This window comes from Saccoglossus kowalevskii, chromosome 4 (genome assembly GCF_978046115.1).
Source record: "Saccoglossus kowalevskii chromosome 4, keSacKowa6.1, whole genome shotgun sequence".
NCBI classification, from domain to species: domain Eukaryota; kingdom Metazoa; phylum Hemichordata; class Enteropneusta; family Harrimaniidae; genus Saccoglossus; species Saccoglossus kowalevskii.
Genome location: NC_140644.1, coordinates 41,973,950 through 42,001,780, shown reverse-complemented (window position 1 = coordinate 42,001,780; position 27,831 = coordinate 41,973,950). Strand labels below are relative to the sequence as shown.

At 34.9% G+C, this 27,831-nt stretch overlaps 4 protein-coding genes across 4 annotated transcripts; 2 read left to right on the top strand and 2 right to left on the bottom strand.

The window, feature by feature from the left end:
• The first annotated feature begins 1,929 nt into the window (after nt 1–1,929).
• On the top strand, nt 1,930–8,287 carry LOC100370361 (sialin-like). The gene is made up of 10 exons (XM_002734945.4): nt 1,930–2,117; nt 2,610–2,810; nt 3,230–3,463; nt 3,886–3,973; nt 4,392–4,478; nt 4,767–4,897; nt 5,088–5,237; nt 5,861–5,993; nt 7,005–7,249; nt 7,379–8,287. The coding sequence occupies exons 1-10, from the start codon at nt 2,025–2,027 to the stop codon at nt 7,550–7,552; spliced, it is 1,536 nt and encodes a 511-aa protein (XP_002734991.1). The 5' UTR covers nt 1,930–2,024; the 3' UTR covers nt 7,553–8,287.
• An 81-nt stretch (nt 8,288–8,368) lies between these two features.
• On the bottom strand, nt 8,369–9,433 carry LOC100370508 (carbohydrate sulfotransferase 1-like). Its single transcript, XM_006816726.1, has one exon. The coding sequence runs from the start codon at nt 9,431–9,433 to the stop codon at nt 8,369–8,371; it is 1,065 nt and encodes a 354-aa protein (XP_006816789.1).
• A 6,772-nt stretch (nt 9,434–16,205) lies between these two features.
• On the bottom strand, nt 16,206–17,243 carry LOC102802384 (carbohydrate sulfotransferase 1-like). Its single transcript, XM_006816727.1, has one exon. It carries the CDS (start codon nt 17,241–17,243, stop codon nt 16,206–16,208), a length of 1,038 nt encoding a protein of 345 aa, XP_006816790.1.
• Nucleotides 17,244–20,455: 3,212 nt separating this feature from the next.
• LOC146747408 (uncharacterized) lies at nt 20,456–22,807 on the top strand. The gene is made up of 2 exons (XM_085498633.1): nt 20,456–21,511; nt 21,707–22,807. Exons 1-2 carry the CDS (start codon nt 20,456–20,458, stop codon nt 21,764–21,766), a joined length of 1,116 nt encoding a protein of 371 aa, XP_085354759.1. The 3' UTR covers nt 21,767–22,807.
• Nucleotides 22,808–27,831: the final 5,024 nt, after the last annotated feature.

The following is a 27,831-nucleotide window of genomic DNA, read 5'->3' as shown; positions in this document are numbered from 1 at the left end:
TTTAAATATACTATATGTTCTAAGTTTGTTCCCCTCTTGTTTATTTAATTGTTTTCTCCATGATTGAAAAAAATCATTTGATAGCTTTGTTTTTACAACATTGGTTAGTTGATTAATATTGTTGATCTTGTTAGTTTCTTTTATTTTAGACAAGTTTTTTTCTCCAAAAATTGTTTTTATTTGAGTAATCCAGGTAGAATTATTTTGTATTTCCTTAATGCACATTTTAATATGTGATTTTCAGGAAGCAAATTTATTCTGTACCAGTATTTAACCTTTGAAACCATTGCATTCATTCTTACTGGTAATCTACCCAGTTCACCCCTTATATCAACTGATGGTGTAAATTTACTAACACCAAGAATAAAACAATAATAATTATTACAAACTTGCTCTAGGTTATTTGTGTCATCTGTTAGTTCACCTGCCCAAATTTCTGACCCATACATTAGAATGGGTGTAACCAACTGATCAAATAATTTTAAACACAATGAAGTTGAAATCATTTTATGATCATGACTATAGTTTGTCTAATGGCAAATAATGTCTTCATTGCTTTATTTTTTAGCATACAATGGTTTGTTTTAAATTTTCCATTCGGAGTGAATATCATACACAAATAACAGAACTCCTTGACTGGTGTTATGTTTTTACCATCTATAATAAAATTTTGGTTTTTCAGTACTCTGTTACTTGTGTTGAATACCATCACTTTGGTTTTCTTAACATTCACATCAAGATTCCAGGTTTTACAATAGTCTGCTAATTTATTCAGACAATTTTGTAAACCCTCTGCAGTCTGTGAAAACAAAACAAGATGGTCTGCATATAAAATAGAGTTTAAGGGTTTATCACCAATCATGATTGGTGTATCACCACTTTTACCAAAATGACCTGAAGATCATTGATGAATATGTTAAAAAGGGTGGGTGAGATATTACAATCTTGTTTCACACCACATGTGGACTGAAAACCCCCTGTTAAACCATTTGAGATCTTTACCTTGTAGTTTATGTTATTGTACATGGATTTAATGATTTCATAGAAGTGACCATTAATTCCTAAATTTTGTAATTTTAGAAATAATGCTTTCCTCTAGACGCTGTCGAAAGCTTTTCTAAAATCTATAAAACATGAGTACATGCGTTTTGGTTTATAAGAATTCTTTCCTTAACTGCTGTACAATTTTTATCTATAGCTGTTTTAAGTAAAAATATAGCATCTGTTGTGGGTCTCTGTTTTCTGAAACCAAACTGTACTTGCGTCAGTAAATCATTTTTTTCCAAATAAGATGTCAGCCTTTGATTTAATATGCTGGTGATTAATTTGGCCAACTAAACAAAGCAACTGCTCTGTAGTTATTTGGATCTGATTTTTCACAAGATTTATGTAATGACACCAACACAGTAGATTTCCAGCTATCGGGGAATTCTCCACTCATTAGAATATGATTAAATACGTTTAGTAAAGATTTGTTAATAATAATAATGATAATAATAATAATAATAATAATAATAATAATAATAATAATAATAATAATAATAATAATAATAATAATAATTATTATTATTGCTCAGATTGTAACTACTACTAGACTGAACTATCGTGTTGTGTGTTTTTATCGGAATGAGCAAGTTTATAACCCTAAGGTAGGGACAGATGGAGAACCATACGATCCGGGGTCAACCGCCGAGTGATCAAGTCGGCAACAAAAGAACAAATTATCTGCCAGAACGCCCTCTATCGAGTACTTGTAATTGTTTTATTTTAGATACATCCCATTAGATGTATTAAATACATCCGTTTAAACTGGTAATATGAATTTAATCAACATAATGTATAGTATGTTAGTATATTTCCACGTCCTTGGCCATAGGTCATGTCGTATGCAAATAACCGGCTTTATGACCTTGCAGTGACGTACTGTACGCCATAGAAATAAACATGGTAGTCAGATAACGGCAGTATTATGGTGTGTAGATTTACTGTACGCAGTATCGCCGTGTACTGATTTACTGGGCAGTATGTACGACAAAAAGGCTGACGAGAAGACAGCTCTTCTCGGGAAGAGGTGGAATGACGACAACGATGAAGATGACTATTCGGAATATAAAAAAGTATGTACTGTATGTATGTAAAAGTAAATATGTATTGTGTATCGTACTTAATAATAGTGATATCTTATCGGGTGAACTATTTCTCCAGGTGTTACATTAATAGTTGATGTACAGTCTGACAGTATCAATGTTCTGATTGTCTTCTGTCCATTGTGTGAATTATTTAATACCGGTGTTGCCATTATATGTTATATATATATATATATGACTTGAGTGCACGTAGCCACTCGACTTCCTATGTGCGCCCTCAACGGAGGCTGGACGTTATTGTCCTTTAGAATAGCGTGGTGACGAGTTTTTCATTCAGTATCGCTGCAATCAGAAATCACAGCTTATTTTCTTTTTTATAATTAAAGATTAATTGAGAATAAATATAATAATGGGGTAAAGTGAATGATCTCAAATGACCCGATATATTCGCGTGGTGACGTTCGAAGTCTGTGAGGAATTGTGTCAATTGTCAATTCATAACACAATCACGTCTTTTATCAGGTACGTTGTAATTTCATCTTGGCACGCCATGTGCTGGCGTTGATGTTCTTCGTGGGATTCATGAATTTATACAGCGTTAGAAACAACCTGAGTGTCGCCATCGTTGCCATGGTGAACACCACTGGTCAGCCAGTGCAGCTATATAACGAATCGGAGTGTTACCGGCCTGGTGAGGATGATCCGACCAGTGCAGTTGATCAGGTTAGTCGGTTGTTGATAATAGTTTGTAGTTAATCACGTTAGGTGGTAGTTAATATTAGTTATTAGTTGAACAGATTTCTTAATAGTTTGCTGTTGATCAGTTAGTTGTTAGTTGTGGTGCATCACAAGTTAGTTAATCTTAGTTGTGTCTACGGGTGGTATCTGTAATCAAATACTGTATAATATGTGCTATGTATTTGGTTCCCTCGCTATAGTAGAAATATCAACGAGTACGTTCAATAACATATCAAGTTCTGACCAACTAAATACCATTTTGTATATTCATATCGGTACAGATAGTAAATTTTATGTAATATTTTATGAGAGTTAACTATTTCCGGAACAAACAAGTTGTATGTGAATCATTGTGTCCTGTAACCATGGCAATATGCTGAGCCACAATTCTTCATTTATTTCAGTCTGGCGATTTTTTCTGGGATAGCTACCAGCAGGGAATACTTCTTGGAGCATACTATTATGGCTATGCTATCGCCCAGGTGTTTGGTGCTTGGATGGAGAAACGCATTGGTGGTAGAATTGTAATGGCATGTAGTATGGGGTTAGCTTCCATTGTCACATTACTCACACCACCAGCGGCATATTTAGGGTTTTGGGTTATATTTTTATGCCGATTCCTTATAGGACTTTTTCACGTAAGTTTATCAATTTATTATTATACTCATGTTTCTTTAAAATTATATTATTTTTAATTCGGTTAAAATTTAATTAATATAAATAATCCAAACAATGAAAAATGTCCACTAAGGTAGTCAATCCCTTGACCTTAGATTAAAGTCCCATGCTTATTGATAGGCGGAATGGTCTTAAGAGCTAACCGCCATAAATAAATAAATAAATAAATAAATAAATAAATAAATAAATAAATAAATAAATAAATAAATAAATAAATAAATAAATAAATAAATAAATAAATAAATAAATAAATAAATAAATAAATAAATAAATAAATAAATAAATAAATAAATAAATAAAAATGTTTGTTTATTAATTGTATTTTTAATCTTTATTACAAATAACCACTTTGTCACGTGACATGTCTTATATTTTAATATAGGCTGTTGTCTATCCAACTCACCACGGGATGTGGGGTAAATGGGCGCCCCCTCTGGAGAGAAGTAAACTTCTTTCTTTTGATACGTCAGGTCAGTGCCAGTAAGATATGTGAGTATGTTCGTGGTTGTTACACGAGTGTACCTGTGTGCGCGTAGTTGCATTCTATAGTATACTACATGTATATATACTAGTAAGTGAAACACAGTGAAACACCTACATCACATACAAGACTTGCATAATATGTTACGGTTAGGATATAATCAGAACACAGTGTGTACTTAGAAATGAAGTCACGCCGATTCAATACGTTATTGGCCCAATCACCTGTTGCTTTTGGTTCCTGGTCACCTTTTGGATAATTAACTCATTACTGTCAGGTCAGCAGTACGCATCAGGAACCAGAGTTTCTGTGTCAGAAATTCGGCTCTTTGCCCGTTAACCTAAATGGCGAAAACATAGGTTATCAACAAATAAACACAAGTTATTTATTTTATTTTGTTTAATCAGGCACTACAATAGGTACTGTGGCAATTAACTCACTTGCTGGAGTGTTATCGGCAGCTTATGGATGGCCGTCTGTTTTCTATCTCTCAGGTAACGTACTCACATACTCTTTACTATAATCATTAAACAGATATTTTCGGAACAATTACACAGCAAAAATAATTACTGTTGAATAATATAATGTCATAAAAAGTGCATATGAGAGAATTAAACATACATTTATCAGTGTTTTTAAATAGATAATCAGAAGTAGTGACGATTGCGCATGCTCCAGTCTGAACCATGCCAGTCGCAATTGAAAACTAGTTTAGGACGCTAATCACCGCACTGCACAGTGTAAATCTAATGATGTAACATTATCTCCAATCTATTCTATAGGGGGCCTATGTTTGATATGGTCGGTATGCTGGTTTCTAATAATACACGATACTCCATCAAAACATCCCAGGATAACAAAACGGGAGAAAGATTACATCATCAATTCCATTGGTCCTAGCGCTGTGGACATGGTAATCAATTGTAATCGAATATTGGCAGTAATCTCGTAAACCACAGATAAAAACAAAACGATAACGAGGATAAAGTATTTCGCCACTAGATGGCGTGAAATACAGTGTATTTCTCTGCCAATGTAAATGTATTAGTTTACGTTACGCCAGAATAGTTGATAACAAGTCTGTGTGGCGTTCGTTGTTTCAGGATACTCGAATACCATGGAAGGCGATATTTACATCCATCCCTGTCTGGGGGTTGGTTATTGGTCATACATTCAGTAACTGGGGTTTGTACACCCTGATGACGGGACTCCCATCATTCAACTCCCAAGTATTGGCCTTTGATCTGAGTGCGGTATGTGTCATTATTTGTCAATTCTTGGTTGTAGACGCTTGTACAGTATCACGTGACACACTTCAGTAGCTACGGAACAGAACACATATAACATGTATAAATGACATGTTAAGACACCAGAACGTTTTACATCGATTATTGTTTTTTATTAAAACACATTAGAAGAAGTGTTTACTATAATTGAGAACACTATATTTTAGTACGTTTGTTTGTTTGTCAGATGGAATGGATGGTTCACACCTATGCAATACACAATACCAAGGTATTCACCATGCGTAAACCATACATGGAAAAAACACTACACATACCTTGCTGTTTGCAGGCAGGCAAACATTGTTATGTACCCGATTCTGATTAAATATATGCACGATGTCTCTTTTATGTGATTAAAACAAATCTACATCTAAGTACTCAAACTACTCAGAAGATGTCTTAATACGGCGGTACCTGTGTGCATACTTGTTGACAATAACAATTAGTTGGTATTTTTTGCGATGGTAATAGATACGTGCAACACAGAGTCAATCACGACGCCTCATCCAAAACACTACACATCACTTTAGATACCATTGGGGAACACAGCTTATCACTTGTCAAGTGTTTATTTGTTTTACACATTCTAGAATGGCGTCATATCTGCACTACCGTACGCTGGGTCTTGGGTCTTCACCGTAGTCGGTGCTTATATAGCAGATGAATTACGAAGTAGGAAAATTATGACAACTAAAGCTGTCAGACGATTATTTACAGTTTTCGGTGAGTGACCTCAATGCATCTTAATTATTTGTAAAATGGAGACTTCTACTTGCCAGTGAACCGATAAAATACTATATAAAGGATAATAGTAGGCATTCGCAGTCCTTCAAAATACCTAAACGTGTCGGACGATTGTCCTTCTGTAGACTAGAATGTGTTGTCATTCTACTCGTTACGTATTTTGTTGGCGTCCGCTCCGCTGGGATTTCTCTTTAAACCACTTGTGTGTGTGTGTGCGTGTGTGTGTGTGTGTGTGTGTGTGTGTGTGTGTATGTGTGTGCGTGCGTGTGTGTGTGTGCGTGTTTGATTTCCAGTGTCTTCGCGTATTAATTTCTTAATTACAAATTTAGGATTAAACATATCTGAGATTCTACTCAGCTTGAGTGTGGGGTACAAAGTTAAAATTTTATTTTTTTATATCTCTTTTCATTACCGACAAAATTTTGGGTTTACCAGGAACGGCTTTTAACTTCTCTGTGATTTTTATGACTGGGCTGATTTTATTCATTCTTGGCAGGTAGGTCATACTGTCACTCTAGTTGGGTGGTAAAATCTAAACAAAATCCTGGCCCACTGTTGCCACGGCAACAGCCAAAAAACTGATTTTTTAATACTTTCGCCCCAAATGTGTTACCTCCTTCCGGTCTTGTACTATCATTGTTGAAATGATCATGCTTTTTATTTTAGCTAAGTTGCGCACTGACCTGTGATCATCGGCGCCGACGTTGTTACAATGTATCAACGTAATCCCAACGCAAATTTGAATGAATAGTAAATGCTGCGTTAAATCAAATAATACAAGAATCCAAAACGGTCGAAAATAATAATTATAACAGCTAGGAATAAAGTGAATACGGGGCCCCGTTTTAGTTATAAACTGATGTTTACGTTCATGTCCTACCATGGCAACAGCCGAAAACATGTTGCTTGTTTTGTGAGCGGAGGGGATCGCCAACCAGCCTACCGGCTTGTTTGTAATTATTTCTCATATTCTAGTTTTGTTTGTTTCAGGGATGTATTTTCCTGCATTTTTTCTAGTATCAAACTCTTACGTCGGATGTAATCGAGCCATGGCTGTGTCGTTTCTTGTCCTGGCAAACTCGTTTGCCTCAGTATCCTACCCAGGCTTTAAAGTAAACCATGTAGAAATAGCACCCAGGTTTGCCGGTGTTTTGTACGGGATTACTAACACCGCAGCTACGATACCAGGGTTTGTGGCACCCTACGTAAACGGAATTATATTACAAAATAGAGGTGTAAGTATCACATCTTGTTTTATGTTATGTTCTAATTTATCTTTAATTTAATCATTTACGAATCAACGGCTTGGGTAAATATCAAAAGTATCTATGACAGACATACGATCACATATTCCCATATTTCAGACCACAGCCGATTCGTGGTTGATTATATTCCTCATTGCTGCTGGTTTCTACTTCGTCGGTGGAACAGTTGTCCTGGCAACTATTAAGACGGAAGAGCAAGAGTGGGCAAAACCTAGAAAATATGGTGACAGAGTTAGAGTTGAATTGGATAGCAGTTCTGAGGATAGTAGTTGAAATTACAACGTGGTGTAAAGTTATTATTGCTAAATATACAATATGGAGGGTCAGGGAAATACTAAAAATCTGAATAGTTTCCCAAATAGTTTCCAACACTAGACAGTCGACTTATTTAAATATGTGAACTGCTACACTTACCAAGAGATATATAGTGCTGATAATTGCCATGACAATGCGGTGTACGATGATTTATTTCGCTACATCACGTCTTGCATTGAATATTACTATCTCTATACACAACATACTGAATATAATGTGCATAGAGTTACATGGGAACGTTGGTTTTAAGGACGGGAATACAATAACAATTGTCGGCTTTACTTGAATATTAAGGTGAACAATTGATATGACACATGTAATCAAAGTAGGCGAGATCCTATCTGATGTTAGTTTCCTTTTCCGTCAGAATATTTGTCCATCTTGAGCTGAAAACTTATAATGTGAGGTTCATTCTCGCCCATAAAACCTTCAGAATGAAATTTGCTAATGGGAATTACTTTGCTCTGAGTGCAATGTTTGTTCGATGGTTACAAATGTTACACGTTATAACAGTTGATCGCACGGAAATTACGTAATCAAAGAAAAGTCAGCGTAATACAAGTTTTGTTATGTGATTGAATTTAAATTTAATATTGTTTTAGACATTTTATTGGTTAATTTGTATTGTTATTTATTTATCTTTACTATTATGTTTCTGTCCTTAGTTTTGATTAAAACTATTTTGTTTAGATATTTTCTTGTTAATCGTGGACTATATGCACCATCCATTATGGATTTTGTGAAGGTCAAAACGTGTAATAATATATAGGTTATTTAAAATACATGGTTATGTATGTCTTGTAACTGGTTCTCTGAACTCAACATTTTATAATGCATGTCATTAATTATATCAGTGCACACATTTTGAATTAAATTCACTTCAGAGAAAGTTAGCACATGTCTCCATGAATCGGCAGTCGCTGTTGAATTACGACTTCTGTTCAAACGCCCTTCGCCATATTCTTCGTGTTTAGTTTTTGCTTGTATCCATGACGTCACTTCAACTGGTAAATCAATACCAATGAATCTGTAAATCTCTTCTGCAACTCCTATTGGATCAATAGCCAAGTCCTCAAATCTAACAATTTTGTAGTGACGATCTAACCACGCTGGAAGACTTTTGGCATATGATACCATATTATGCATATTCTTACATTCATTGGCAATCTCCTTCAGTAGGTCGCCTTGAATCTCTATTATTTCACGTCGCTGAACGTCCCAGAAACCTTTACACGTTCTCGAGCAAGCAATTCCCCTTGGATCACGGATCAGGTGAATAATCTTCAAATCAATTTTTTCTTCCAATACCAATGGTTTTAACACCTCTAGCGATTGCAGGCGTAATACTTTTATTGCTTTGTAGTTATATTTACCACAACCTTGCACAAGCTCTGACCTATTAGTTTTTCTACAGCAAAGTCCAGTCTTACAAATGTTTTTGAAACAATTGCTTCTCGATTTGGCTAAAGGAAAGTTATGGATCATATTCAAGTAGTGATCTACAAACATACAGTTATACAGCTCTTTTAGAGTTGACGTAGCTTTGATACTCGAATTCCACGTCGGCTTATCTGATGTGTCATACAATGGTTCGAAAAAGTAACATATATTCGGATTCTGGTTAAAGAGTTCACCGCAAAATGTGGAACCTCCCTTGTAACTGGCAACCAGCATGACCGCAGGTGCTGGCTGAGTTAGCATCTCGTTGTAAAGAGTTGAAGGCACTAGATATGTGAACTTTTCGCCTAAAGATGCATTCTTACTATACCTGTGAGATATTGCAATTATTGCCAATAATGACGACAACAGTACCGCCCGTATATATCGCACTAGTCCCATGGTTGTATTAATAACAGACTGTACATCATAATTCAAGCGTACAAATCACAACGGATTATGACACTCTGTACATTTATCGCCAAGCAGATATTACATTTGTTTGATTACGTGTGCCAGGCTGCAATTTTGATTGCATATATTTAATAAAATCATCTTATCTATGTAGGACATTGTGCTTTATATTTGTACTGATATTGTACACATATTGCATGGGCTTATTAAGACCCTGGTACACGTCTACCCTCTGGACTGTAATATATCAAAATACTCGCTATTTCACGAAAAAATTGCAGATACTTTGGATGACTTACAGTCCATAGGTAGATATGTACCCAATCAACCATGCAGTATGTGTTATACATACGTACACGCTCACACAATGCCATGATAAGTCATTTTGCACTCACACTGGTGTAAGTAATATACATTTAATTTGTGACATATGCTACAATACAAACACATATACAAACGCCCGATTCCCCTCGGACCACAATAACTGGAGCATAGTTGCATGCCTCAATGACTGTGTCCATTAATCATACAATGATGAACGTTATGCGTTTATTATTGCCTTGATGCTGTCTGTGATGTACTGATGATAGATCGTTAACATGTATGTTGATAAGCTTAGTGTGAATGTGTGCTTGTGGCGACAGCAAACGGGGTGATGCAAATTTGTTTATGTTATGCATAATGTTGTTATGTTTGTATATATTCTTGAGGTGGACTTGAATCTGATCGGAAAGAACACGACGCGGCTGTTCGCAAAACGTTATAAACACGTGGAAGGCAAACTTTATTCCTTCTTTTGTCGAATTTAAAGGGCGGTAGTCGTCACGCCACGCATGCGCAAGATATATGGTCTCATATAAACAAACATGGCGACTTTGACTGTTGCGCAGATCAAACTGAGATGTTTCCAAGCTTTTATTAGATATTTTTTAGGTGATTGGAAGGTATCGAAGGAGTCACTGTTGCTTATAAAACAATTCTTAAGAACATTCACTCGAGTTTATTCTGGGAGACATATCGGCAAACAACATATAATGTTAAAAAACAACTTTGAAGTAAATATATAAATTACTTACGTAAAGTAATTTCATATGTTAATAGTAAACTACATCTACACAAAATTCTAAACAGCCTTATTCTACTTAATATATTTAATGAATTTGACGTGAATATCATTATGTAGAAAAAGACACAATGATAAAAAATAAAAATAAAAACTGGTGATTCCATGATTTAACTCAGTTCATAAAATCATTTCACTATTTGGATGTATGAAGTGGAGACAATTATCCGTATTGGACCACTGCTACCAACACTGCAAAATGTACAATTGCAGACAACAGAAAAATTGCATAATAATAAATAAAGTTATCACTTATCAGCAGCCTGGTACGATCACTTCCAACCTATAACTGCCATGCATTAAGGCCAACCATTCCTGAGAGATTGTTTTAATAGAAATGAACACAAATGCCATCATATTTTGACAATGACTATCAAATATTTACACTCTAAAAATGGTTGAAAAGATTATATTAGGAATTATATTACATACATGAAAAGTAAAGACAGACAAATTTAGAATCAGGAACCACAACTTTGCCATAAAACGAGGAAGCTACATTATACCTAAGACACCTTCAAGCGAAAGATTCTGCATGAACTGTAACAGCAAGAACATTTCTTTATGACTTGTCCAACTACAGCAAAATTATAAATAATTTTATAAATAATATCAAAATTCTTTGTGATATTTATTATGAAATCTCGTGGTTCCTTTGACCGTACAGTGAACTACAACTAAATATGAAATATGTTATCTGTAATTATTCCATATTTAGAATTCGCATTTCTTTATATGGTAAGATGAAAATACCCCGTAAAATACCGCAAAATTAAGACACGCTGTAACTTATTACGTTACGGTGACAGATGTATAATAATATGTGCTTACGATGATGGGAAACGACCTATTTTTCGAAGGGGTGTTTTGTACATTGATGGAAAGCAGTATTTGCCTAATAAAAGATGATGTGGTGTAAAGTTATAAATCTGACACTGGGTAAGGAAAAAAAATGTTGAGTTTTATTGAGTTATGTCTTTATATATGATTTATTTATCAATTATGACTAAATAAGTGGTAATTACTAGACAGTTTCTTTCCCAGGTTGGATGTATTATTAAATGTAAGTGACTCCAGACAAACTAGTTATAGCTATATATCCGACATGAGGTAAGGAAAAAACTGTTGAGTATTAATGAATTATGTATTATATATGATTTATTTAGCAAATTGTTTATGGTCACTTTTTTAGGGCTGTGCCAGACTGGCAATATAACTTTTTGCTTAATGACTAAGTCAGTGGTAATTAATTTTCAGTTTCTTTCTCATGTTGAATGTATTATCTGATTAAGTGTACAATTTTTAACTGGTATCATACTTGTAGTTGGGGTTGTTGATACAATAATATGGCACTGAGTGTTTTATTGGGATGTGAATTATGATTCACGGAGCTGCAGCATTATTACTATTAGATATTTTGTATTTTGTCAGTAATATTTGAGTGCCAATAATTGTTTTTGGTATAATTTATTATGGCTTTATTTAAAATATTTTAGTTTTAATGTTAGGGGATGAGACATTCGTATAGTAAACGAAAAGCTGTTTTTAGATTTTTTAGACAGCAAAGGGGTGACATTCTTTTGGTTCAAGAAACTCATAGTTGTTCTAATTCGGAGAGTGTGTGGAAGAGGGAGTGGGGTGGCAGTGTCATTTATTCACATGGCACACAAAATAGTTGTGGGGTAGCAATATTTTTTAATAAGAATATAAATGTTACTATTAGAAACAAGCTGGTGGATAATGATGGGAGGTATATTTTTGTTGAAGTGGAAATTAATGATCTGGTTTTAGTCATAGCAAATCTATATGTACCCAATAAGGAAAATGAACAAATTGAATTCTTAGCCACTGTAAGAGGTTTAATTGATTATAGCTTTCCAAACTGTAATTTAATAATTGGAGGTGATCTAAACATCCCTCTTGCGTGACATGTATACATTTATTAACTCCTTATCACTTATTGATGTTTACCGTAAACTAAACCCAGCACAGTATAGGTATACTTCCCGAAGAGGTAATGCTGCGTCTCGTCTGGATTATTTTTTGACATCGCCATCTGTATTTAGAAATATTAGGAAGTTTGACATCATGCCTTGTACTAAATCAGACCATGATGTAATTTTAATAACTTATGAAATTGGTAAAAGGCAGGTTAGGGGACCAGGTTTTTGGAAATTTATTTGTGATTTATTAAACGATAATTCATATTCTAAAATGATTAAAATACAGATCTCTAGTGTCGTTGGTGAAAACAAACATATGGATGATCAAGCTTTGTTTGATTTTTTAAAATATAAAATTCGAGAGGCGACAGTTGAATTTTCAAAAAAGAAAGCACAAGAGAGACGAAATAGGGAACAGGAACTAATGCTTGAACTACAGAATTTGGAAGAACAAATAGATGAAAATTTAGATGAGATGGTATTAGCCCAAAACGAAATTAAAAAAAACAAGAATTAGATGCTATTATTGATAATAATATTAGAGGTTCAATTGTAATGTCAAGGGTTCAATGGTTTGAAAATGGTGAGAAAAGTACAAAATTCTTTTTGAATTTAGAGAAACATAATTATTCAAAAAGAAACCATTGTTGAGTTGAAAAAAGGGAATGAATATTTGACGAGTGAAAAGGACATTTTAAAGGAAATTAATAGGTATTATAAGGAGCTCTATACATCAGAAAAAAACAATTTGGAATTTAGTGAGAATGATAATTTATTTTTCGTAAAAGAAAATATTCCTATTTTATTAAATGAGATTGCACTACAGTGCGAGGGCCCACTTACTAAGGAGGACGTTTTTGCTGTGCTTAAAAAAGCCCCTCAGAATAAGACGCCAGGTAGCGATGGTTTACCCCCCGAGTTTTATTTATTTTTGGGGGGAATATATTGGAGATACACTAGTTGCTTCACTCAATCATGGTTATAGAGAAGGCATGATGTCAAAGCCACAAAAACAGGCAGTCATTACCTTATTGCCAAAGCCAGATAAAGACCAACTTCATCTTGGCAATTGGAGACTAGTTTCTTTATTAAATAGTGATTAAAAGCTTGCAAGTAGGTGCATTACAAAACGTCTTGAGAATATTTTGCTTAAGATTATCCACGAAGATCAATCAGCTTTTATTTCGGGAAGGAAAATTATGGATAATATAAGGCTTATCTCTGATGTTATCGATTATTGTGAGGAGTATGAGCACCCAGGGGCAGTGATGTTTGTGGACTTCTCTAAAGCTTACGATACTTTGGAATGGAACTTTATAAATAAGGCATTGAAATTGTTTAATTTTGGTGATTCAGTTATACATTGGGTAAATGTATTTTATAATGGTATTAAGAGTTGTGTTGTAAACAATGGGTTTTCCACAGGTTGGTTTGGACTATCACGGGGTATAAGACAGGGCTGTCCTTTATCGACTGCACTGTTTGTAATTGCTATCGAACTCCTTTCCATTTCTATACGTGCCAGTAAGGATATTGAAGGAGTACATTTGCCTCATGACAATGAAATTCGAATTTTAGGGTATGCAGATGATACCACGCTTTTTTGGGGGGATCAGGTGTCAGTTAAGCACATTCTTATTTTGTTAAAGTACTTTCATAAGTGTTCCGGACTTAGAATTAACTTTTATTAGTAGGTACTATGAAAAGGCAATGGCGGGCAATAGATGATATTTCTCCCACTGATGAGCCAATTAGATATTTAGGCATTTATCTGGGCCACAATAAAAGGTGTAATAAGAAATAAAATTTTGATGATAAGATAACTAAAATTTCAAATATTCTGTCAGTCTGGAAATCACGTAATTTAACTTTCAAAAGAAAAGGTTATTTTAGTTAAGGTATTTGGTGCATCAAATCTGGTGTATTCCATGACTGCGATCTCAATCCCGAATAATGTTATTAATGAGGCTAGGTCTTTGCTATTCAATTTCTTGTGGAGGGGTAAAATGCATCATATAAAGCATAATACCCTAATTGGTAATTATGTTCAAGGAGGCTTGCGATTATGGGGGTTTGCGATTTTTACTCCAGTGTAATTATGATTGGGGCCAAATAAATGGTAGAATACTTCCCTTTTACATGGATATTATAAGATATTGGAGTGAGATAAATAAACAGAAGGAACCAAGTTGTGTACAGGAAATTATAACGCAAACAATTTGGAATAATAAATATATTTTGATAAATGGGAGCTCTGTATATTACAGTAAATGGCACATCAGTGGGGTAAGATACATCTGTAATTTGGTAGATAATAACGGTAAATTTCATACTTGCGATCAGTTTACTGAAAAATATAATATGCTGTGAATTTTATAACATATACAGGTATTATTTCGGCAATTCCATCAAAATGGATTTTTTTTTTGAAATCTAATGCCCATGTGCAACTGGACAAAATGTTCAAAATACAATTGATTATGGGAAGGGTAAAACAAAAGATTTCTATAAAATACTGATAAAAAGTAAATTTGAACCCTCAAGCTCAGAAACTAAATATGGGTCAATGATTTATTTGCAGGACATTTATGGACAATTTGGGAGTTACCTTATAAGGTAACAGGTGAAGAAAAAATGAGAATTTTTCAGTTCAAAATTTTGCACAGAATTGTAACAACAAATTTATTCTTATACAAAAATAACTTAAGAACAGACAGTTTGTTTAAATATTGTAAAAATGAGGAAAATTTAGAACAAACATGGCTGCCACGTGGTTTGACCGGACTCCACACAAGGAGGTTCGTTGATTCTGTTCTAAACCTTTTGGATTTCGGCATTCCTATGATGTATGCTTAGAAGGAAAAGATGTATAATAATAAGATTATTACGAGAATACCTCAAAGTATATACCTCCGCTGCGCGTCTGTCGATACTCCAGCTGTATTGTCTTCGTACATACTTTGAGGTATTCACATAATAACCTCATATTATACACTGGTATAAAGTAATTTAGATGTCATAGCGCATAGTAAAAGTCTAAGAACAGGCATAATAGCGTGCTATTCAGTTTGTCAATACACACAGCTAGTTTATGAATTACGAAACGTGCTGTGTGATCATACATATTTGCCGCACTGCATAGCCAAATAAATGGTAGAACGAAATATGATAAAAGAATGCGGACACGAAAAATCCTTAATAGCTGACGGGTACACTTGGATCTTTATATTACGTCATTTGAGTTGCGTCTTAACAAAAATTGTAAGATATACATTTAGTAAGTTGTAAACATGAACATTGTTCGGTAATTGTGGTAAGTATCTCATCCATGACATGTTATGCTGGTGCTTACTCTGTGACTATATAGTATGCAGTGGTTACGCATCGTTTTTTCGTACACTCGATATTCTGTAACATTGTTGTTACAAACTAGCTAAATTATATATATCTATACATGTATCAAGCATTCCATGTTCTGTATCTCGTTACATTTATTCAAAAATTTAAATAAATAACACAGAAAATAAATAACGTAAAATATGTATAATGTTTTACTAGTTTAATGACTGAACTATCATTTCTCGTCAATTGTCTGCGGCCTTGTTACTTTTCAAATAAGTATGTTCAAGGATATTTACCCTACATTAGTATCTACTAACATAATACCTAATGGAAACGTCAGAGAAGTGTCTCCTCAGAATACTTTGTAGAATTGATTTTGTAATTGATTCTCTGAACTCAGCATTTTGTATTCCATCATATTGATAGTATCAGAACACACAGATTGAATTAAGTCTACCTCTGAGTAGCTAAGTACATGCCTCCACGACTCAGCTGTTGCAGTTGAATTCCGACTTCTCTTCAGACGTCCTTCACTTAATTCCTCGTGCATAGTTTTCTCTTGTATCCAAGATTTCACTTCAAATGGTAAATCCATTTGTAGAAATTTATATATATCTTCAGCCATTGCGATTGGATCGGACGCGAAGTCCTCGTATCTAACAAGTTTGTAGCGACCATTCAACCATGCTGGCAGATGTTTAGCATATGATATCATGTCAAGCACATGTTTACAATCATGTGCAACGTGTTTGATTAAGTCGCCTTCTTTGTCGATTATTTCTCGCCGCCGAACGTCCCAGAAGCCTTTACATGTTCTTGAGCAAGCAATTCCTCTTGGATCACGGATGAGGTGAATAATTTTCAAATCAATTTTTTCTTTCAATACTAATGGTTTTAACATTTCCAGTGATTGGAGACGTAATACTTTCATTGCTATGTAGTTATATTTGTTACAACCCTGAACAAATTCGGACAATACAGTTCTTTGGCAGCTAAATCCCCGATGACAAATTTCTTTAAAACAATTGCTCTTCGATTTCGTTAGTGAGAAGTTTTTTATCATATCTAAGTAGTAATCCGGGAACCTACAGTTATACAGCTCTTTTAGAGTTGACGTGGCTCTGATACTGGAATTCCACGTCGGCTTATCTTGTGTGTCAAATAATGGCTCGAAAAAGTAACACATATTCGGATTCTGGTTGAAGAGTTCACCGCAAAATGTGGAGCCTCCCTTGTAACTGGCAACCAATATTACTGCTGGCCGAGTTGGCGTCTCGTTATATAAGGCTGAAGGAGTTTGTTGTATAAACATATCGCTGGAAAGTACATTCCTTCCATTCATGTGGGATATCGCAATTATTGCCAGCAATGTCGATATTAGCAGTGCCATCCGTATATATCGCACTTGTCTCATTGTTAACACTATGTATAAGTGCACTGATTTGATCAATGTATGCAGCATGTGTACAGACGGATACCACAATTATACACGTGTCGGTGACATGCGGCACTGTTCAAAATTGTCCATTCAGCAGTAATATTGTGTTTTAAACCAATCTGATTAAAATTTGATGTAATGTGCGTCGTGTATTTCTTTTTAATTTCATATATTTTATTATTATACATCTGTCACCACAACGCCATAAGTTATAGCGTGTCGTAATTTTGGTGTATTTTAATCCTACCATATTAGCAAATGCGAATTCCAAATATGAATATAATAAAACAAACATGGCTTCCACCAGAGTTTGACCGGACTTTGGATTTCGGCATCCACATGGTGCATCCTTGGAAGGAAAAGATGTATAAAAATAAGGTTATTACGAGGATAACTCAAAATATGCTGCGCGCCGGTCGATACTCTATCTGTACTGTCTTCGTTTCCTCGTAATAACCTCATAATATTAGTATTATATATATTTTTTTATTTAAGTACATCTTATTTTTTTCGCTACATTATAAGTAGATCTCCTAAGACTTGTTCTTGCCAACAAATCACATACTTTCTTTCATAGCGCACCCGGTGACGTCACCGGTCATAGACACGTCACCAACTTACGCTCAAATACAATGGCGGTAAATGTCGATTGTTCATCAAATTCTGTCAATATAATGAACAAGAACTGAGAAACTGAACTGTTTTGGGTTAAAATAAAAATATAACAATTCTCCGTATTTCGAACACAATTATTTTAAAGCATATCCGTTTAGCTTCATCATTGAGCGTAGATGTTTGCTGGCGACCGTCACACAGCTTAAAGCTGTTCGGTCAAATTAGTGTGAGATTTAATTGCTGTATTGAGAAATATATAATATCGTAACTGTTTACAGTTTTCTAATCAGTGTGATTATTTTCCCATTCTAGTTAATTATGTCCAATGTTTGGTGTGCAGTTGAAGCCTCAATCAACACCAGACGATGGCTGAATAAACGAATCTTTGCTGGCGAAGATGCTGCAGGTATTTATTGAAATGACAAGACCTTTACAATGATGTGGAATCACAATTGTGAAAAAGACTACAATTTTTTAGTAATGGTTCATGCACGTAATTTATTGATTTTTTACATGAATTGGTGGAAGAATTATAATATACAGACATATTGCCTGTGGAGTGCCACAATGAAAAGTGTGAAATGAGCGAGAAACTGACACTTTCTCGCACGTTAGCTGTACTTGATATAATCCTCGCCAATAACCGTATGATTTTTGCCGTGGCAGCGGTGAGATATATTTTATTAAAAGCCTTAAACTTAAAACAGTTTAATGACGAGAATGCAAAGTTTCACTAATTATTGGCGCGGTGTGAAATGGTGGGAATTATCAAAGATACAAAAATGTATCAACATGGCGGATACCTACAAAATATCATCAATGTAATTTTGACAAACAGTGAGAAGTTTACACTTCACCAATTTGAGGTAAAATTGTATCTTACTGCAAAATCAGTACATGTAGTTGCACTCAATGAAAGTAACTACTTTATACAAAAGGGGATTTTTAATTCGCAGTGGTACTATTATTTGACAGAATTAAAGAAATGTAAATTTTTCAAAATATTTTCTGCTGGAGAGCCAGGACTTCTTGATTTAAAAATGTATTGAAATGAAACCTACAACCTCATAACACGATATCTTATCAGGTACAATGTAATTGTTTGTTAGTTATTTCTCAGAAATCAGAAAATACGCTTCGATCACGTTTTCCGTAGAACAGTCTGGGAAAGAATAGAATCAGACAAAGTACATATAACAAGTGGATTAGATGAAATATGCAACCTACTTTCAAGATAACTTATTTCTGTATGAGAATTTCATCAAATATACAAATATATAATTGAACAAATAATTCCTTATTAACCAGATTGGTTTTAAACAAATCCACCTAACGTAAATAAATTAATATTTCCTACAATAGAACACACCACGATACGACAGACATGAAATACATGATATTGTTGTGCCAAATTCCAAAAGTCCAGAATATTGATCAGTATTTTTCTATTAGATAGAATATGACTTCGGTGTCTGTGGTATAATATTTTATTGGGTATCCACGATGCATATGAATACACATAAGTGGGTCATTTGGATTTACACTGTTCAACTAAACTGCATAGATAAAGGAGGTTGAGTGTTGGTATCTTAAATGCTGATAACCGATGTCTGGCTGCGTTACTCATATAACCCACTTAGTATACTAAATATTGATTCGGTGTCATATAATGTCCAATCCTAGATGAATTTCGATACTATCAGAAAAACACTTCTACAAATATACATTTCGTAAGCACAACAGTCACACGTAAATACAGGTGCACATACACTTTATTTTGGAATATGTTTAGTTAACGCAGGTAATTTACAGTAAAATAACACCATATTTTTATTACCGGTTGCAGCTTCTATGGTGTCATTCTAAAACCTGCATAACAAATGTTATATCTATATTTTAAATAGGGAATGTCTGAATTGTTTTTGATGTGTGTAGTGGGTCATATTGGACGGACATGACAGTTGCTTGGACAGGCCAGATACATCGATGGATCCATCTCGTTGTGCAGACGCGGGATATGAGTTTCGTATTAATAACAATGTTAGAATACTGTACATACTGACACACCAATACTAATATAAAATAATAAAATCCTGTGCAAGATGTGGTTTGACAACCATATTATATTTTATTAAAATAAACCAAATTTGGTAAACACAGAACATTATTTGTGCTTATTCACAGCTGGTCCATATACAGGTATTATTGTGCCCTGTATATTTTATGTTTTAAAATTATAACTACAACTGCTATATCTCTTAAATGAATACTACTTTATTAAACATGTGATTTGCGTTTGTAAAATTTGATATATATGATTTACGTTACATATTATCATAACAACATGGTTGAACATATTGACGCTCATTCGTACCTACATATAGCGTTGTGTCTGCAAAGTACTTAATAGAATTATGAGATCAAAAAATACCAATCTATTAATTTTGCCGACTGCTGCGCCATCTGGAAGTTGGTTATTACAAATCTTGGTAAAATATAACGTAGTTTGATAAGCGTTTCTATTGTGTGTACTTCCATAACAACAAATCATGTACTCGCTGCGGAAGAAATTTGCTCTCATTTGTGTCATTCTTACTACTGTGATGTTATTTATCAATTATTTGAGAATTGTGGGAGAACACGAGTGCACCATCTCAGCATCTCTTGTACGGAAAGTATGCAACATTTCTATGGTTGATAGTAATAATGCAGATAACGACATAAAAGACCTTCATCGTTCCGTAATGTCGAAAGACGTGTCTTACAAGCCAGTTGGATTATTACAAGCACATCCGCATGACGTAATGCCTCGTATAGCTCATTTCACCCTTGCCGGATGTAGCCTTAAATTCCAGTTCTTCCATCTGATTTGTCTCGTTAGCGTCTACAGAGTTGTTAAACCTACTCGTATGATGTTTCATACCGACTGTGAACCAACAAACAATGAGTTTTGGGATGAAGTTAAACAAATTCCAATTCTTGAAGTAGTACGCTGGCCAACGCTTCATTCGATTTTCAATCACACTATTGAAAATAACTGGCACAGGAGTGATGTTCTTCGTATCCTAGCTCTACGCAAGTATGGAGGTTTTTACACCGATCTTGACTTTTGGTTTATAAAACCTGTGGATCCGTTATTTCATTATGATTTTGTGGTCGAAAGATGTGGGGGTGATAAAATATGTAGTGGAATACTTTTTACTCGAAATGACTCATTACTTCTGAACCTATATTACGAAAATTACAAGCATTATGACCCTAGTTGTTTTTTGTGCAGTAACACAGAAGCATTGGCAAAACTTATATTGAAACATCCACATGCAGCCCATATTGAGCATCAAACCTTAAAAGAAGACAATTGGGAAGAGCAATATCTGCAACCGATGAATTGGACAAAACAACGCTATAGCATAATGTATTTTTTCAGAGAGAAACGACGATACGGATACCCAATTGTTAACAGAGAAAACATCAAATACATGAATAATACTGTTGGTGAGATTGCAAGATATATTTATTATGGTGTTACTGAGCCAGCACTCGAAACCGACCAATTAAAACCATGGTACCACCAGCTACAAGATATTAAAAGTCAACCCTTTCAAGTAAAAATAAGTTAAATAATGTTTTATTCTCTACTCACTGTATAATCATTTCAGCTTACAAATAATACATACTATAAATATCAGTTGAAAAAAAACCTGCGTCTACTTACAATGCATCACACAGAAAACTCTTATTCTGAGCGTATATGTATGTGAATCTTCTTACAATTAGTTTTAATGAAATTGTGATTGCAGATGAAGTTACATAACACCTGTGAAGTTTACAGCCACAACAAGGAATCAGTGGACAATTAACACACCATCCAAATCTAGATTATATATGCCCAGATATATTTACATGCTATCATATAAGGGACGAGGTGATATTGTGATATTGTTTTTATTGTTAAGTTGTATGAATTAAATGTGGATATTGTAACAGTCCACAGAACATCTGTAAACATGCAAATCTCGATCACATTCTAAAGTAACATCTGTCCACTACTATGTCAAACTGTTAGTTTTCAAAAACAATGGTTGCAATATTACTATTCCGGAAATTTTTATTGTTATAGAATTTCCAATTTAACACATATTGTCGATATTGGGGGACACACTTGTCAACTGCGTAGAGACATTGGAATATATTATGTCTCATTGCTTGGCGATTTATTTCTTGTTTCGTGTCAATTTGAATTTATACATAGATATTAGAAAGAAAGAAACGTCGTGTAATTTCACCTTCCTATATTGTGATCTGCTTTGCAGTAAATCACAAATTCAGTGATTATACTTATTATGAAGTTTACAAATAATTTTAAATCAGGTTCGCCGCTTTATACCTAATACTATACAAACTAACTACAAAGTGAGGAGGCGCCGTCAAAGTAATGTTGGCGTCACTTTGAAGGCCAACAATAGTAATCTAGACATTCAATTGAACATTTCTTAGTAATACCATTGGCGAATAAAGAACCTTTGGAAAATATTATTTGAAATAAGTATGATTTTGTTTTGCAGTAAACATAAACTAGTTGACTGTAAACTCAGCACGGAGTTTGTACTGATAGCATAGGTATCATCACATACCCGTACGCGTGAAACGTCGGCTGTTTTGTCACCCAATATTATGTTAATATGTATTTGTTCATACTAGCCTGTTCAAAATATTTAGGCATAAAATGTCCACGAATACTAGACAGTGACAGTTGTCTGAAAAACTATCCTAGTAGCGGGAGAGTGCTGTACGCGTAGTCAAACAACATAATGCATCCAAAAGAAAGAGCTCCGCAAATGTGGGAGAATGAAATTTTCAGTTTTTGTTATTCTCTAAATAAAGATGAATTTCCCTCAGTATTCGATAGTCTGCCATCTTGATTTTCAAGCAAAGTGGGTAAAGTATGACATCATACCGACTGTTGTGAAAAAATGATAAAATGCTTCCGTTTATGTACTCTTGACGCAACAAAGGTAATCCCTATAAATATTTATGAATTCCAATGGCAGTTGAATCAAACCAGAATATCAACGAGCTCAACGACGTAATTTATAAATGTCCAAATGAATTCTATTCAATCGGTCAATTTATAAATAATTATAAAGTTAAAAGTGCTTTTGTTGCGCCAAGAATATCACAGAAAGAACAACTTGTAAATTGTAATATGTATTCCTCGGTTGCAGATTTGCAGAGATATTTGTAAGCAAGTAAGTAGATTGAGCAATTTACATTTATTTGGCTGTAGGTCACAATATCAACCATGTCCAATGTAGTATACTACCGTATTACAAAAATGTCAAGTCTCTGGCTATTGTCGTCTGCCGAATGTACAGGTGACGAATCCCCCGCTTTAACATACTATGCGCGTGTTTCTAAAATCGATGACAAATGGTATGTTGTTTGGGGATTCTTCAGAAGTGAAATACGAGTATGTTTATAGAAATAAAACACGCTATTTGTGTGATGCCTATATTTTGAATACAACATACGGCACTAGACGATCTATGGTTACGTCATTTATATATTTACTGAATCAATGAACTACTCGGACGCATTTGCTCGTCAGGTATCGGCTATCGCCTGTTAATATGATTTTATTCTTTCCGACATTTGTCAACGTTCGATACCGTCTTCTTTCTTAGTCTGTCATCACAGACTTACCACACTTCCGACGAACATCGAGTGGCGTCATTTGGTCATTTCCTATGTTACGCATGCACACAATAGCGCGATGAAGTTTCGAAAACCGCCAAGAACTGCGAATGTATCTCTGTTCAACGAGAATGTGGCCACACACAGTGCTCAGCTGTGAGGAAAAACGAAAAAAAAATACGAATCGTAAAATGTGTAATTAAGCAAAAATGAGTTACTACCTCTTTAAGAACGCGTTATTATACAGGCACGCACTCTCTCAGATACACATTGGAAACACTTGTATAAATAGGAATAAAATACAATCATAACTACTGCAGTTTGTAATTCTCGATTAAAATAACATACCAGACACAGTTGTGAACAATTTGACACGAGAATGGGGCCAAGTTGAAGACATTTTGTATCCCATAATTTTGATGAATATATATTTTACCATTTGTAATCGTATGCGTCAAACTTACGCAATATATATATATGTATATATACTAGTATAAATCTTGCATATTACAATACATTATTTCGTACATAACATGCCTGCTATAACCGATATAAAATGGCTTTAATGTAAGTGTCTGTAGTTTGTGGTCAGTATCTACAAAACACTCATTGTTGTCCATCAGATAAGTGTTCCTCGACACCAAATCGCAGGAACAATAATAAGGTTGAATACCGGTACTCATCGATATTTTTTTTTTGCAGTTTAAAGCAATAAATAAAAATAATGTACAAGTAAATGATACAGATGACACAGTAGTAAGATATGTATGTATATTTATCAGTAAAGACAACATGTACTTCTGACCTTTTTATTCAACTTATGCAGAACACTTGCAACTGACAATAAGAATTAGTACAGTACAATATAGTGAATAATGCATATGTGTGAGCAACACTTGCTAAAAAAGTGTGAAACTTTTCGTTTGTTAGCAATCGGCCAATGTTTAAACAATTGACGATTCTTGTGTGTGATTAAACCATGGCACAGCAGTGTGATTCTCGGGTATAATATTCTTTATTCCATAATATATATATCGGGATATTTCTCCCAACATATTGTCCATTGTTTTGATATTCTCTGCGTCCACCAATGGATATCCGTAACGCTCTTTTTCTCTAAAAGGATAGTTGACAGTGAATGTCGGGCTACTCCAGTCCATTGAATTGTGGTATTTTGCGTAATTGTTAGTCATAAGGAGTTCAGTTTCGACGTGTATAGCGTCTTTGTTTTCATAACCGATACGATTTAACTCGTAGATAGCATTACATGCATAGCACGTAGGGTCATAATTACGATAACTATTGTAGTAAAGGTCTAACATTTTTGAATTACTCGTTGAAAATATAATGCAACTACACAATCTACCTGGACCAGCTCTCCCAACCACAAAATCATAATGTAACAAAGAATCTATTGATTGAATCAACCATATATCAAGATCGAAGTAAACTCCTCCAGTTTCCCGCAGTACTTGTTGCCTCAGTGCGTCTGAACGATGCCAATTACTAGCCAGTTGGTGGCCAAACACTTCCTCTGGAGCCGTCACTACATCTACTTCAAGAATTGGAATCTTTCTAGCTTCGATAAAGTGGTGGTTTCTTGGCACACAGTTGGTGTGAACAATCATAGTTTTGGGTTTCATGAATCTGTACACACTAAGCAAGGATATGAGATGATAAAAGTTGAAATATCGACATCCTACCCAAGTGAAATGAGCAATTCGTGGAATGACCTCGTCTTTATGTGGCTGGAGAGTCCCTTTATAGTTCAGCATTTCTTTGGGAATTTTTGCCTGAATACTTGACTGCGATTGATTTTTGTTACTTCCAACATCTGAACGTTGGATACGAATTGTTTCCTTCGGTCCAGGCAGGCGAACAGTTACACGCGGCATATTGACATTCGTTCCAATTGTCGCTGGAATACGTTCAGTAACTTGTAGCCTACTTCTATGGGTAGAAGTTTTATCAACTTGTACTTGATATAACAAAATTACCATCGACACGACCGTTAACAACATAAAAAGTGTTTGCTTTTTCCCGTACCACATTTTGCCAATGGAAAATTTCTAAGCTTAAAGCGAACCAAATAAAATCAATAAGCAGTCGACAGCACTCTGATTTTGTTCTGGCACCAGCTTGTCTTTCATGAGACGATAAACTAAAAGACCATTACTTATAGCACTCAATTTTTAATAAAAATACTATACAACATGTGTGTCAGGTACGAACATTCAGTCACTGGACATAAATTGCATATAATCAGTAAAAACGTGTGTATTCAATTATTTCGCATATAATGACGGTTTTTGTGTGTGTGTATGTGTGCGGGTAAAGTGGGACTGTTAGGGGCAATATATTAGGAGAAACAGAAACTGTGAAACTGACTGACTGACTAAGTGACGGATTGGTTGGTTGATTGATCGATCAATCGATTGAGTGATTCAGTGAGTCACTAACACACCCACGCTTAGTCATTTATTCATTTACGAATTGATTTATTGTTTTTGTAAAAATGAGTCAATGATTGATTGATAGACTGATTAATTAATTAATTTATTTATTCGTTCGTTTGTTCTTTCATTCATCAACATTCACACATTGCTCCATTTATCCAGCCAAATAAAAAATCGTGGAAATAAAGTTTAATGAAAAATTCATTTTAATTAATCATATAAACATATGCGCATAATTGCATAATTATGTTTATCTTTGAAGTGGTCAACTTCGATAGTATGAGTTTCTTTGTCGGTATGCTCAGACTCGAGTTGAACAATATCGCACATGTCTGCATGTGAATAATACATATTATTATACATCTGTCACCTTAACGTCATGAGTTACAGCGTGCCGTAATTGTGCGGTATTTTACGAAGGAATTTTCATTTATCATATGAGGAAATGCGAATTCCAAATATGGAATGATTACGCGCTTAACCTTCCTACAATAATAAAAACAAACATGGCTGCCATCGGGGTTTGACCACACTCTTGGCTGGTTTCCGCCCCAAGTGTCATGGCGTACCAAGCCACAAGAGGCCGGTAACGAGTAACGAATCCGGCATTCCGATTGATCCATCACTTTCTCATTGCTTGTTCTATTTCCCTTGGTTACCTGACGTCAGAGATTAGGCTCGTGGCTCAAGAGCAGGGGTTTCCTTTTACTCCCGAAAGTTGGGCGAATAAAAAACTGTTTCTTTTGTTATAAATTTGCACAGAAACACCGAGGAATGTCAGAAATATCTCAAATATGTAAGTCTAAGCAGGCAGTATGTATGAGCATGGCTGTAGTATTTACAGACACGTTTACGCAGAACAGAACTTGGAATGTTTTAAAATTACGTCATTCAGTCACATTCCTTCCGGCTGGAGACCCGGCCCAAATGGTACAATATGGCGATTACTAGTTACATGCCGAACTCCGCACAGTTCGATACGCGTTACTTATCATCACAGCACAAAGCAGCTTTGCATAGAGCTCATTTGCATATTCGAATATGTTTGAACAACAAGACCTGTCGGTTAACAAAGTTATGCGTAAGTCACTCGGTTAATTTAATCACTTTAATAAGACATTTCATGCCCTGAATCCAAATAAAATTTCAGTAATTGACCTGCGTCAGAAAAGTGCAATCCTTTCATAGATGCCAAAGCATTAGATTGTACAACAAGTCTTTGTCAATGACACGTCCCCGTTCCGTTCATATTTGAGTGACATATACATTCAAAGCAGATCATGACCGAAATGCACCTGCATATGTACAACACATTGTACTAAATCTGAACAAAATCCATCCATGCATGACTGAGATCCGGTTCCGGAATTGTGAAAATACGTGATTTTGATGCATTTTCGGCCTTAAAATGGCCATCATTCAGCTATTGTTAAGCGGACCATGAAACAAATGCACATATCCATTTGTGACATGATGTACCATATGTGTGTGAAGTTTGAACTTGATCAATCCAGACATGTCTTGGATACGGATCCAGAACTGAATTCTTTAAAACAAAATGGCCGCCAGTCGGCCAGTTCGAACTTGATCCGGAAAAAAAGACGTGCATCAAGTTCCTATTATGTTTAATGTATGTACCAAATTTGAACAATATCCGTCCATGCGTAACTGAGATCCGGGTTCGGAATGGTGAAAATGTGCGATTTCAATGCATTTTCGGCCTTAAAGCGGCCGCCATTTGGCTATCGTTAATGAGATCATGAAACAAATGCACA